This window comes from Bacillus rossius, chromosome 3, assembly GCF_032445375.1.
Source record: "Bacillus rossius redtenbacheri isolate Brsri chromosome 3, Brsri_v3, whole genome shotgun sequence".
In the NCBI taxonomy this organism is placed as follows: Eukaryota; Metazoa; Arthropoda; class Insecta; order Phasmatodea; family Bacillidae; genus Bacillus; species Bacillus rossius.
The window spans coordinates 95602238-95617082 of NC_086332.1; the positions used below are offsets into that span (position 1 = coordinate 95602238).

The 14845-nt window shown below is 36.6% G+C and overlaps 1 protein-coding gene across 3 annotated transcripts in view; it reads left to right on the forward strand.

Moving 5' to 3' along the window:
• Positions 1-14845, forward strand: part of LOC134531048 (probable cleavage and polyadenylation specificity factor subunit 2) — a 96866-nt gene that overhangs the window by 37290 nt on the left and 44731 nt on the right. For all 3 annotated transcript variants that reach the window (XM_063366554.1, XM_063366553.1, XM_063366551.1), the window contains exons 7-9: positions 2116-2238; positions 7649-7749; positions 11637-11792. In XM_063366554.1, coding sequence (XP_063222624.1) covers positions 2116-2238; positions 7649-7749; positions 11637-11792 — 380 coding nt within the window. The remainder of the gene's footprint in view (positions 1-2115; positions 2239-7648; positions 7750-11636; positions 11793-14845) is intronic.

Here is a 14845-nt window from a genome sequence, read left to right on the forward strand (position 1 = left end):
CAGTAAACATGGGGTGTTCATAAAAATCATGAAATTGTAAAATTGGATAAATCATTTAGAAACACGCTGTATATGTCTGATGGAGATCATGTATATCTAGGGACGAGATTATATGATGAATTGCGATAAACCTTGTGAGTGTGTGTGTGCCTACCTAGCTAATACAATTGTGTTTGACACAGCTAACACGTCACAGTTACTTATATTTTAGTAATTAAAAATTAAAGTCTCAAATTTGATATTACGGTGAAGTGTAAGTTAAAGATAAAGCATATTAACTGGCTGGCAAAGTATGGTGGTTGGCTGTATTCGTGTATGGTTAGTACCCAAAACTAATACTAATATCAAATAAGTAAATCCATATCTGAATATTACTATATATTATTGATACTTAATTTTCAGCACATAGGTAGGTACAACACTTGAAATGAATATTCATGATCTGAACAAGTCTGAATAGAAAAATTCTGTTAAAATACCCTAATGTTGTACCAGCTTAGAAGTAACCTACCAAATACAGATAGCCAGATATGCATGAACTCGGGCCAAGTTTTAATACTACACCATCATTACTGAATTCTCAATGGTTAAAACTACCGGTACTAGCTCTATTTGTGGTAGATCATGTTCTTCGGCCACTCAAGACTTCTGGGTAGATCGGTGGATGGTCGCAGGAACTTGTAGAAAGGGACGCTGTACGAGAGTTCTAATCAACTACGACTGCCGTAGGCTACGATTCAGTGACTGGATCGGTGATACAAAATGGTCCAGAAAATGTGGTACAAGGAAAGTTCTCACCACGAGATGACAGGAATCAGATGTAGAAGTCGCGATGCTGGAAGCACTCACGAAACGCCTCGTATGTCGTAAGGCGTATACCCTGTATGCTGAGGTAGATGAACTCAGAATTCTCCTATCTGAATACTCTGCTAACACTGTAGTATTTAACTATCGTGGTTGACACGAACTTCTTGTTTCCATTGCGGGCACCAGGTTTTTGGCGACACATCGCAAGGAAAACGTCTTCTATCCACGATGGCGTCGTGGAATTCTCTCTATTCTTTCCTTTTTTTCTTTTTACAACTTACCAGGATTGTTGTAGCAACCAGCGAGCTCGCAACTAGGAGGAAGAATACTAAGCAGTCATAGTAAAAATCAAATGTACTGTAATTAAGCCTGTGTATAACTCATGTAAAGCTTGCAGAAAAAGGAATTGGCGTCCAAAGAATAATAAATGAAGACAAGAAATTATTAAACTGCGGCAATTTTCAAAGACTAAACATACTGGCTTGCCTTACGCAATCTCTGTTAGTGTGGTTGCTGGTACAACTTATAATACAAATGCATATTTAAAAATAATAATTAATTTACAATAAAAATGAAATAGTGAAATCAACCTGTAAACGGGTGACTGTTTACAAGCTGAAAGAACACTGAAAAGTGTTCCAGTACACCTTAGAGCACCGAAATGCAACAAAAAATTATGAAATTAATCAACATATTCAATCAAAACTCAGCTCAGGTTACAAAAATGTAATCTTTTAATACATTAAATTAAATGACTGTAAATTATTTAGCATGAAGTTAGTACCAAAATATATGTACTAAATAGATTTTTTTTTTCTTTGAATTACAACTGTTATAATGTAGTAACTAATCTCTTCAATACGGCACTGGAACATTTTACAAACGTACATACATATACTTGCTGATTTATTTTTATTGTTCCCAGTAGTTAGACATGCTTAATAAAAATCATTATACTGTAAAAGTGCATCATGTATCAGTAAAACTGACTCTGTTTTTGTAAAGTAAAAATCACTGAACAAGGAAGTGTCGTATTTGTTGAAAATGTTGCTAGCTTTATGAATAATTTGAGTTCATAAAAAAAAAAAAACTCCGAAATCTCTTGTTTAAAAACTAAATCTAAAAATAAAACCATAAAATCTTGTCTTGGCATAAAGGAAAAGCGTTATTGGTAATCATTTGTTGCCTTGAACATTTTTTTATCAGTAATGTGAATGCTATTAATTTCTAATGGCTTTTAGAATGTACCCTCCAGTTGCATCAGGACCCATAGATACTCAATGTGGGCTTGTGGGGTCTGTGATGCAGATAGAGTGGATGAGTGACAAGCTGATGCGGACATTCGAAGGTGCTCGCAACAATCCATTCCAGTTCAAGCACTTGCAGCTGTGCCACAGTATCCAGGAGTTGAACAAGGTGCCTAGCCCCAAGGTGAGGACATCACAGATGGCTCCCAGACAGAGGAGGCTGCCTCAATTCCTATTCTGGAATCAACCATTACATTCATTGTTACGGCTTCCAAGGATTTAGAATCTATTGATGATATATAATGTGTAATTTGCGGCGATGTTTTATCACGTGAGAGTATGAAACCCGTATTTCAAATAACTGTCATCGTAATGTCTATTTTTTTTGGGTTTGTTTCACCACCACCGCTATTGACACTCGTACCAGATGTTGAAGGCTGCGATCTTTTGAGAAACTTATCCATTTTACAAACGCGCCGAGCAAGTGAAAAACAAAAGAATGACGTCCGTACTCATCGGTGACTACGCTTAACTGGGTGAGATGAGAGTTGAAACAAAAGAACATTGCGGGCGGCGGCGGGTGGCGTGCGCATGTCGCTTCCTGTCGCCGCAACGACAATGCGGCGTCGGCGACGGCACGTAGCCTTACCAACTTACCTCGTACTTACTTTCAAAATTCTCGCGGCTTCCTGCAGAGTGTAGATCCGAATAATAGATAATTGTACCAAAATAGAAAATACCATTAACGTAGTCTTTTAATTAAATAATTTCTTTGTCTTTCTGTGACACAAGGGGGTCGCCGGAATTTTTCAACTTGTAAAGGGGTCGCGAAATCAAAAAGATTGAAAAACACTGCTCTAAACATTGTACAAATACATACTAGGACTACACAATATTTGTTCGCGTGAACTATTGTTCATACTAGGGATGTACCAATCAAATCTTCATATTTTCAAATACCATTCAATCCTTAGTATTCAAAATATTAAATATTTGAAGGAAAAGATTTGAAGAAAAAAATTAAAGGAAATAATGTAAATTAAAAAAATTCAACACTGATAACTTTTGAAGTTTACTAGATATTTTCCTTCATACCTATCCTGTTACCATACCACAAGATGGTGTTTTTTAACATGTAATCATATAAATAAAGTTACAATATGTATTGATTCTGAAAACTTAGTTTGTGAAACAATCATTCAAAGGGTTTAAATGTTTCATCACCATAGTTAATATTTTTCCTTTCTTGTGCATTATTTTATTTTTGATCCTTAAGACCCAGATGTGGATTCAAGGGATGAATTCAAGGTACTTTTTGGGATTTGAATTCGAGATTTTGATTTGAGAAAATTGGTATTTGACCCATCACTAGTTCATACATTCCATTCTGCCACAACAGGCAGCAGCAGGGTAGAAGAAATGTTAGGTGTATTTCTATTGGTGGGCTGGAATGATATAAAGCCGTTACAATATATTGTGACACGGAAAGCAATGGTTGATGACCACAAGATAGCACATCTAGTCGCTACCTCATCTTTTGAATTTTAATAATAACTGAAAACACATTCTGGTATTTAAAAGTTAATACAAGTCGAAGCAGTCTGTAATATGAATTGGTTTTGACTAAGAAAAAAGCTTATATTTAATATGGAAAATAATAAAATATTAAATAAATTATTTAAAGATCAAACTTAAATAACAAGCATTTCAAACATTTAAAATATGGGTATTTTGCATGAAAAGAGGTTGTAACACTAGAATAAGTAAAATTTATGTTACTTATATATGATCTGAAATTTGGTTAATATGTATTACGCTAGTATTTACGTCTGAATAAAAAACTGTGCAAATGCCGGCCATGTCTGCTTGTGCAGTGTCGATCCGAGATAATTGCGAGTCGGTTCACATTGAAGTTCCCAATGATCTTTGCTCAGCGCTCACAACACAATGATGCTACAGAAAATGTGAATCAACGATAATCAAACCAGCTTATGACTTGAGATAACGCCTGAATGTAATAGTGCCATTGGCCATAAGAGTAAAATCCAGGAAACGCTGTCAATAAAAGGCAATAAGATCAAACAAGTATTATCCTTCAAATACTTGGAAACTGTGCTGGATCAGCAGTGAGATTGCAAGTGAGAAACAAAATCCAGAACAGAACAGGCCAGGACACAATTTATTAGCATGAAACAACTCTTTATACAATCGGATCTTAGTTTGTAACTGATAATGCAAATGATTTGTTGCTACGTGTGCTCTATTTTTCCTTGACCAAAATCTAGAGAAAACTATTGATGCTTTTAGAAATGTATCTATATCACCTTCTCTTACACGTACATTTGGTGCTGAAAATTTCAAACGACAAAGTGCTTCAGCGGATGAAGAAACAAGAAGAAATTATGTTCACTATAAAGCAAAGGAAATCTCAATTTCTAGGGAACATTAGGAGAGGCAATAGTTACGAGCTGTTACAACTCATCATTGAAGGGAAGATACAAGGAAAAATGTCTGTTGGAAGAAGTAGAAATTCGGTTGAAGGACATTCGAAGGTGGTACAACTGCACGTCAGAAGAAGCTTTCCATTCTGCAACATCACGTCCAGAGCTGGCTATGTGCACCACCAACCTCTGTTAGGAGAAGGCTTCTTATGAAGGTACCTTATGAAGAAGTAACATATGCTATTTTCAGTGGCATTGAACAGACACAGACTTACTCTCTTTCATCCAGATGCCGATGTTGGAAGAGAAAGTCCCTTAGACCATGATCATTGTTGATGCAAACAAGAAATGTATTTAATAGTGTTACAAGTGGATGAAAACAGGTTCGAAAAGTAAAGCCCAACTATATAACTAGAGTTTTATTTATTAACTGTTTACACTGTCAGTTAAATTTTAACTAATTATCTGTCCACAAATTAATCTCACTTACATTGAGTGCACAATTAACTCTCTCTATTTGATCTCTTCTCAACAGTGGCTCTCTCTTCTGCTTGTCTCTTACCACGCACCCCTGTCCCAACACCCTGCCTTGCACTTCACTTGTTCACCACACACACAATACTGCTTGGATGTTTTAGTCCTTGATGCACCAATATTCACACACCAACCTCCTGGTTCGTCATCTGTTCTTGCTCACCAAGGTATCACTTGCCCTCTTCACTTCATTGCCCTTGCAGGTCACTCTCTCTATCTATATACCTGCCAAGTCCTGCCCTGGAAAAGTCTTGTAGCCCTCCAAAGTGTAGCATCATCAGCATTTTGAGCATCCACTAGTTCACCTCTCATGTCTTTTTGTGATAATTTTGCATATCTTCTTGTGCCTTTTTCATTTATTCAATTTTCTTCTTTATAGCATTCTTCACTTCTTCTTGGCTGTTCCTTACTTTTTTCTTCATTTCAACTTAACCAATCTCAATTTTATTCATAATTTTCTCCTGATTACCTCCATTTTATTCTCAACCATCTCTTGGCTACTCTTTATTTTGGCTAAGTAAGCCATCATGTTCTTAAGTTCGTCGGCCGCCATCTTCCTCATCAATATGCACTGACAACATAACTGATAAATATGTCCTGTTAACTGTGCTCATATTCTACCTCTGACTTAGCCTAAACTTCTACTTAAAAGAAACTAACACTACCTTTATTACACTCCAAATTGACACTGTAACTTTATTACTGTAGTTCCTAACATAATTTTATTCGCAAATAGCTAAATTATATATATACACACACACACATAAAATTTGTTTATTTTTTCATTTGTTTCAATTTAAAAAACTCAATCCTTAATTTATTATATTATAGTGTTTACTCCTGACAAGAATGTTACAATTGGGAAAAACAGATCCGGAGAGTATACCCAATAAATTAACTAGAATTTTATTGATTAATTTATATTTAGCACTGTTAGTTATATTATAACAATTTAATTGTCTGTCCACAAAAATAATCACTCTTACATTAAGTCCACAATTTACTCTTCCCTCTGGAGCTGGGCTCGACAGTGGCTCTCTCTACTACTAGTCTCTTACCACTCACCTCTTAACACACTGCCCCTCACCACTCACTCATCTGCCGCACATGCAACATCCAGATGCTTTGGTCCCAGATGCACCAATCTTTGCCCACAAAGTCTGCCGCTCACTGTTCGCAATCACTCACCACGGGGTCACTTGCCTTCTTCACTTCATTGCCCTCGCAGGTCAGGCTGTATGTTTATAAACCTGCCGAGCTCTGCCCTGGGAAAGTCTGGTAGTCCTCCGAAGTGTCGCGTCATCAGAATCTTCGACTTAACTCTTTAAGCGCCAAGAACAATGGCATATTAGTTACACCACTTCACACAGTTGGGGCTTTGGGAACGTGATGAACCCTTGAGAGCCACCGAGAATTCTCCGTGCTCATTGGGAAAGCACTGGGGTTGGAAAGGGGAATGGGGGTAGCGAGGTGCTACCGCTAATCAGTTTATGTGTGTAGCAGTAATGTATTACGCCTCATCCGCATGCAGGTGCGCGGGCTGGCTGGCCAGCATTCCTGCTAGAGTCCTCGTAACAGTACTTTAATCTGACGATAATTACGTTTTCCTGAAACAACGGAGTCATAAATATTTTTTATTAATACTCTATTAAAAATTAAATGTTACTAAGCATTACTAGATCTTGCTACCGCTGCAGGATACAAGTATTGTGCCGTTCCAGCCATCTATTGAGACATGAAGCTCACTTGTGTTCAGATCATGGTTAATTGGAGCTCTGGTAAATTTTGCTGAACAAATAAACACCATTTGTCAGTACATACTGTATATTTGTTTGGTGTAGTGGAAAATTGTGTGATGAAATATTGAGAACGAGAACTGATTTTCAAGAATCTGAATCAAACCGGGAAAATAGTAGAACAGACACATCACCAGTAGATAAGTTTATGAATGTATAATGCAAAGGAACAGGGGGAGAGAGAATATCGCATGAGCCTTAAAGAGCAGGTATTTCCAACTTGAACAAAAAATTAAAAACAGCTAAAATGAAATGGCCTGGCCATGTACAGAAGTGGTGAGAATGAAGGATGTTGAAATAATTGTTTATTCACAGAGGAGTTGTACAGAGCTTAACTAAGAAATTGAGGAAGAGCATTATGAATTATGGAAGTTAATGTAGAGATAAAGCAGTAGATAGTTTTTTTTTATTGCCGGCTCATTCAGAGGCTGGGAAAAGCTGTGGGTGACAATCAGATTCAACTATTTTGAATTTAACAGGAAATATGGCCAAACTTGAACACACCAATGGAAAATTAAATTTGATGAATGCACAGCATTACACTTTTGCTCATTTGTTGTTTAATGCACAGGCAACACATAAGTACATACTTTCATAATGTTTAATTTTATAATTGTACTTTTTAGTGCTAAAATGGGTTATGAAAACTTTGGTGTCAGTTTTGAGGATTATGTAGAAAAATGAGACATGGATTGGGTAGCCATATTGAGCTTCATGACAAAAATAATTCTGAAATGGGATTCCTTCATTCACTTGGGGGAAAATCATTGTTTTTTTCCACCTAGTCTATCACCACTGGCGAAGTGTCGTGTGCTGTCCGCAGGTTGTGTTGGCCAGCTCGCCTGACATGGAGTGTGGCTTCTCGCGAGACTTGTTCTTGCAGTGGTGCACCAACCCTCTCAACAGCATCATCATCACCAACAGGTACATGCATTGCTTCTTCTTCTCGTTGGAACTAAGTATGTGGAGACTGCATAGCCGCATAGGTGTGTAAAGATTATTTCTGCATTTGTTTGTTTTGGAATTGAGTTCTGAAAAAGGGTGATTTAACTTATTGTTTAGGACAGGGTACCCACATTCTGGAAAGTCAGAAAAAAGTCAGGGAAGTTGAATATGGTCAGGGAAAGTCAGGCAATTTAATTAAATCCTGTAAAAGTCATGGAAATTCTTTAGTGGTGGTGGTTTGAGGGGGAAATTTCATGCTCCAGTCGGCCATCATTCAGACTGCAAAATAATTTTTTCCAGATGGTCTTTAGTGTATACGTATAGTCTGTGACCGTGTGTATTTGGTCACAAGACTTTTGATGTTTTATTTTCTGCATTTAAAAACAATTTAAGGACATGAGAGAAACACTAACTTTACCGGTTTACTTGCTGAGAGTATTACATCATTATGATCATCTTAAGTCAATGATAAGGTACGGCTGTGTGCTAGTAAATACTGTGCACTTCAAGCGAAAACATCAGGGTTTCTTCCGAAACAGCTCACAACTCAGGGGCACCAACCGAGTTTTTAGGAAGAAGAAGAAGAATTAACCAAGACTTGGCTTTGTATCGATTGTTTTGACTGTAGTGAAGATCATTCCAGAATGTTCAATAACATTATCTAAAACTCGATAGTCTCTTGGAGAAATGAGAGGCAATTTAGGGGGAGGGAGGCATATTTTTTCTTATATATACTCGTGTTTTGGGCAGTTAGTTATGGAGCAGCAGGACCATCAGCCGACCATGGAGGAATAATACACGCCGAGAGAGAGAGGGAGTGAGTCCGAATGGGTTTTTGGAGTGTTAAGTATTTTTAATGGCCAGCAGTAAAATTCTAAATTATGTTGTTGTTGTTGTTGTTGTTGTTGTTGTTAAACTTAATATTTAAATGGTAGTTGTAACTTTGTTTGATGTGGCATTGTTTGACCCTGGTTTGTTTTTCTTGCGATATTTTTCCGGTTACAATAAGTGTTGAATGCTCTTGTGGTGGCCATGTTTCTTTCAATTAATACATAGTTTTCTTTTCATTATCTCTCCAATCACCTGTGTTAAGTTAAATGATATTTATTTATGTATTTTGGCAACTATATTTATGTTGAGGAACACAGCCATAAATGTTTTTTCCTAGTTGACTTATAATAATTTTCACTATATTTTGTATTGTGTGGCTTTCAAACAACCTATAGGTAGAAACCTGATAATTATTTTGTTTAATTATCTGTTTACTGTCATAAATGTTTTTTGCTTTTTTGAAGATTATAATAAAACCAATATAGTTTACCATACTTAATTTCTTGTTGATGTTTTTCCTGCCACCTTATAAAGAACTTTGCATTAGGTTAATTATTTCCTTTGCTTTCGATTTCTTAACATGCAGGTTAGGCCCCATCTGGGCACATCTTGTTTACCTTGGAATTATGTGTGTAAACTTGGTAACCAGAGTTGAAGTTTGTATTGAGTGGTAAGTAAAGTAGGGGTTAAGGGCTCAAGTCATACACATTATGAAATGGCATGTGTGAGGAAGGGAGAGGGTAATCTGTATATTCAAAAATATTATGTCAGCAACAAGGGGTTTGGACTGTTACATTATCAATCTCAACATGAGTCACTTCGAGTGTAGCTGGTTCCAGGTACTAAGGGCGACATCAAAGTATGCATCAAAAGTCTTTTTTTGTGCTGCAAACTTTGGGGCTATACTTTTTATTGTTGGTAAGTGTTTAACAGTATTGTTCTTCGATTTAAATAGGAATTGTAGAGACCTGTGCAGATTTTCTAATTTTCAAACAGCAAAATGAATAATTTATTATTCGTATTCAATTTCAAATACTTACCCTTGAAAATAACAGACCTTTGTTTGTATTCCAAGTGTTGGGAAGCTGTTTTACATTTCCTTGTGTAACAATCAACATGGAGGTTAAGAGTTATTGTTGTACAGTATAAATGTGTGTTTACCCAGTTAAAATATAGTATTGGACCTGATTTAACTAACAATATTTTATTTCAACATGTGATAACTAACAACAGAATGACAAAATTTCAGCTGGCAGGACAATTTGAAATCTGGAATTTTGTTGATAATTTCAAACAAACAAATTATAAGCAGTTGACCACTACTCCAAAAAGATCTTTCAAGGCTCAAAAGAATACATTAATTAAAGTTTTTTTTTTAGTTTTACGAATTAGATCTATTAACATGAATTGGCAATGCACGAAACTACAGTAGAATCCCGCTGATGCGACCCCTCACGGTTTCCGGAAAAACGGACTTATAAACGGAATGGTCGCAATAGAGAATTCAGGCCAATTTAACCCCCCCTCCCTCCCCCTAATTATAAAGTGAATTTGCGTCACGCGAGTTCGGCTATGCTAGCCGGCTGGTTGTTATTTTCGTTCAAAACGTGGCGAAGGAACTTGTGTGGATCAGGTAGAAAACATTCGGCTATAAACGAAAGATATAAGAACAATGCTATCCTGAAATGCTGTGACATGTTTTTGGAGTAGATAATTACAGCGACAGACCGACAGGATGCGCTCCCGTCCTTGCCGTCAGCGATGTTTATTTTGACAGCTCAAGCAATTATCTTTTCCACGTCCCTTCACAGCGTAAAAAAAAAAAAAAGACAAAAACACGTGTGGACGGGTAAGTGAGGGGAAGGAGAGCGGAACTGCTGGCTGCGCACGCATCTACTCGCCAGTCGCCACTGTCTGGCGGCGGAGCGCGCGCATATGTGCGTGTGTGCGTGCGTGTGCGAGGCTGGCGACCAGCAGTATCGTTAGCTAGCGAGAGAGTGACGGTAAATGTCGATCTTGAACTTGCACCTCCGCTTACTGCAGGGCTCGCTCTCTTTTATCTCTTTCTCCCCCTCCCACAAATATATTGGCTGGCAGGTCTCGCCCTCTTCACCTTTTTTATCTTATCTCTCACGCACACTTGAAGCACCTAATACGTCGCGCCCCTCAAATTTTTCAATTGCAAATTGCTGCCTTCCTTCTGTACTGCATTTATAATTATCGTGAAGAGAGTAAACTTCGGAATGCCATATTTCTGTGCTATCTTAGTCTTGGAAATTGTTTTCTTATCCACTTGCTGGATAATCTCATAATTTTTCATTAGCGACAAACTGGCTCGCTTTATACTCATTTTCACGAATCCACGAGTCCGTGTAAATTGAAAAACGAGTCACAATCGTCAAACGGGACCGGGACGGCAATATACGCGCTCGTAGATGCTATCAGGTGATGCGCGCAGTTTACCGGTATTGGGTAGCATGGACAGTCTAGAGGGGTGGTATCTATTTTTAGCCGTCTTTTGTATGCCTGCCTGCTTACAGTACAGCGCTCGCCAAGATAAACGTGAACACACAGCGCCCAACAAAGTGTAACAGACTTGTTTTTCAGCCGATTTTACTCAAATTTTCGACTTTATCTGCTCATATTTTTCACGGTTTCTCAAAAAACGGTCGTATAAACGGAATAGACGCATCAGAGGGGGGTCGCATCGGCGGGATTCTACTGTATGTGCTACAAGGATTTGTCAAATTATGACTTCTAAACTATGTTAATAATGTTACAAACATTTCCTCCAACCCTTCCATGTTGATGTTTAAATTCTATATTCCTTTTCAAGATTATTTTGATATTTGAATTCAAATTCTATTAGAACTAAAGAAATTGATTTTTGCACAGGCTCTCATCATAATCCATTATGAACTTTGTTAATAAAATAAGAACACATTCTTAAAATGTGGACAGTGTTGCTGCAGACAGATGGTGAAATGTTGCGAAAATGTGTTTGTGGCTGTGATGCGCTATCGTGTTGTGGACAGGACGTCTCCAGGGACTCTGGCGCGCCTCCTGATTGAAGAGGGGGGCAACCGCACCCTCACCATAGAGGTGAAGAGGCGGGTCAGGTTGGAAGGGGCCGAATTGGAGGAATACCAAAATCGAGAACGTGAGAACAAGGAGACTCGTCAAGAAAACATGTAATGCACCAGTGTTTCAACTTTATTCTGTAGGACCGTGATTCATGGCATAATTATCGTGCGAACATAATCGTCGTACTATTATTTTAAGGCGTCAAAATTAAAACAAAATATATATACATAAAAATTGCATTATGTTTTTGATCCATCTGATTGAGTCCGAGTACTTTATGTATATAGTAAATATGACCTTCCCAAAGATCACAGGACAGTTTTCAAGTGGCAGTTTGGTATGGAAAAATACTATGATTAAAGTAAAATTTGTTTAATACATTCTTACACAATACAGTAAATGTTTTGGTCCCACCATTTTCTCAACATGATGTACGTGATTTTTTTCCGTGTTAAGATGTTGCCCATAAACTTTGATTTATGTACTAAACCATGTTTCTTTAATTTTAAATCCATTGTTGGTTAGAATATTTATGTTTACTTATTCAATTAACACAACTAAGAAGTTTCCAATGTGGCTTCTCTTATAAACACTTTTTCAAACGTTATAATTTTTATCTGTTCCATCGCCACTGTAAAGCACTTATGAAAATGAAAATGTAGCCACACGCTAGTTGGCATCATACATGTTTGGTTACATTGATGCCTGTTTAGAGTGCGCATATGTAGTCTAACATCGATAGCTCACCAATCACATGGAACACGTGCACTCTGTCTCGTGCAGAGTAAACTACATTTGATAGCCCGGTCCGCACTATTTCGTGGTTAGTGTGTACTATGATGACGATAGTTATGAGTACGCTTTGTTAGTTCCGCCTCATGTTTGAGACACAGTTTTCATTATCAATGAAGTTGTAACAAAATATGTTTTTGTTAAATGACTAATTAATTTTAGTTGTTTGGCATGCTTTTGTACACTCCAATTTTTAATCAAAAATAATTTCCATGCAACAGGTTTTTTGTTATGAAAAATTTTATCTCGGCAAAAATGTTTTCTCTCATAAAAGTCACACCCCTACTTTTCAAACTTGATTTTAACATAAAATGTGCGATGATTATGTGATAAAACACGGTACTTTATGGTCGTTAAAAATCAAGAAGTCATAACAATTACCCTCTTTTATCGCGTAATTGTCGCACTCGCATAATCGACGCAACTATATTTTAGGCCGTCAAAATTGGGATAAAAAAAACTTATCACGTAAATGTCGCACATTGTTTTGGTCCCGCTATTAGATGCCAAGCGTTTTGTGTAGGTATCTTTTTCGTATAAAACACTGTATTTTAAAGTAGAAATCTAATATTTATTCGGACATTACCACATGCTTATTTAATTAACAGAAATACGAAGTTGTCTGACGTGTAAATTTTCTTTTAAAGACGTTTTAAACGTTATAACTTTTATCTGTTTGTTTGCATCATCGCGATGTACTATTTACAATAATGTAGAAAGCGCTAGTTGGCATCATTCGTGTTGCTTCCTGTATAGAGCGTGCACATGTAGTCGAATATCGATATCTCGCCGATGCATGCAACGCGCGCTATCTGTCACGGGCCGAGTTAACTACATTTGATGGCCCGCACTCTTTCGTGGGAAGTGTGTACAACAACCATTGTTTCTCGTTAGTTCCCGTCACAGATTCAAGTGGCTTGCTTTCATGTCACAATTTTGGTTTTTCTATTTAAAGTTGAAGAAAGGTTTTTGTTGCACGACTTATTAATTTAAATTGTTTGGCGTGCTCTTTTAAACTTCACTTTTTAAATAAACGTACTTTCCATGAATGGGTTTTGTTTTCATAAATAACTTTATCTAAAAAAAATTTTTTTCTCGCATAATTGTCGCACCCCTACTTTTCAAACTTGATTTTAGAATAAAATGTGCGACGATTATGTGAGAAAACACGGTATTCATAAAAACAAAACCCATTCATGGAAAGTATGTTTATTTATAAAGTGAAGCATAAAAGAGTACGCCAAACAATTTAAATTAATAAGTCATAACAAAAACCTTCCTTCAACTTTAAATACAAAAAGAAAATCTATGACCGGAATGTGAGCCTGAAGGAACGCATAACTATCGTCATAGTACACACTTACCTCGAAAGAGTGCGGCCCATCAGATGTAGTTAACACTGGACAGATAGCGCGTCGCATGCAATTGGCGAGATATCAATATTTGACTACATGTGCACGCTCTATATGGGAAGTAACATAACCAAACATGAATGATGCCAACTAGCGCTGGCTACATTTTTATAAGCGGTACACCGCAGCGACGCAGACGATCAGATAAAGGTTATAACGTTTAAAAAGTCTTTAAAAGAAAATTTACACATCAGACAGCTTCGTATTTCCGTTAATTAAATAAGTAAGTAGTAATGTCCGAATAAATATTAGATTTCTACTTTAAATTACATTGTTTTATACGGGAAAAATACCTATACAAAGAGCTCTGAATCTAATAGCAGGACCAAAAACATAATTCAACGATTACACAAGAGGTTTTTTTATCCAAATGTTGACGCCCTAAAATATGGGTACGATGATTATGTGCGTGCGACGATTATGCGATAAAAGAGGGGACATACATACGTAGAGACAAAATTTTATAGTTTTATTTTCAGGCCAATTTTGTTTTTAAAACAGGAGATTCCTGTGTCATTGTTTTTTTTTTTTTTTTTTTTTTTATGAAATCTGACTATTAAAAAATATAGCATCATACTGAACAAATATGCTACTTAAATGTTACATGTTACTATTTCTTCAAAACAGTGGAATTTTGGCTGATACATGATTAACTTTTTCAATATAATGATTTGTAGTGAGTGTGTCTAACTTTTCGGAACAAATAAAATAAATCTGGTTAGTATTTCTGTGTTTGAAAAATGTTGTAAGGGTCATAAAGTAAAAATGAGTAACTTATAACAGTTGCCAAATCAAAAATAGTAAACTTTTACCAATCTTTTATTTAAATTGTGGTACAAACATCATGCTAAATAAATTACTGTCATTGAATTTAATATTTAAAATGTTACGTATTTTTTTATTAATGTTTCTTTCGGTTGAAAATACTTATTATTTTCGTAATTTTAATTGCGTTT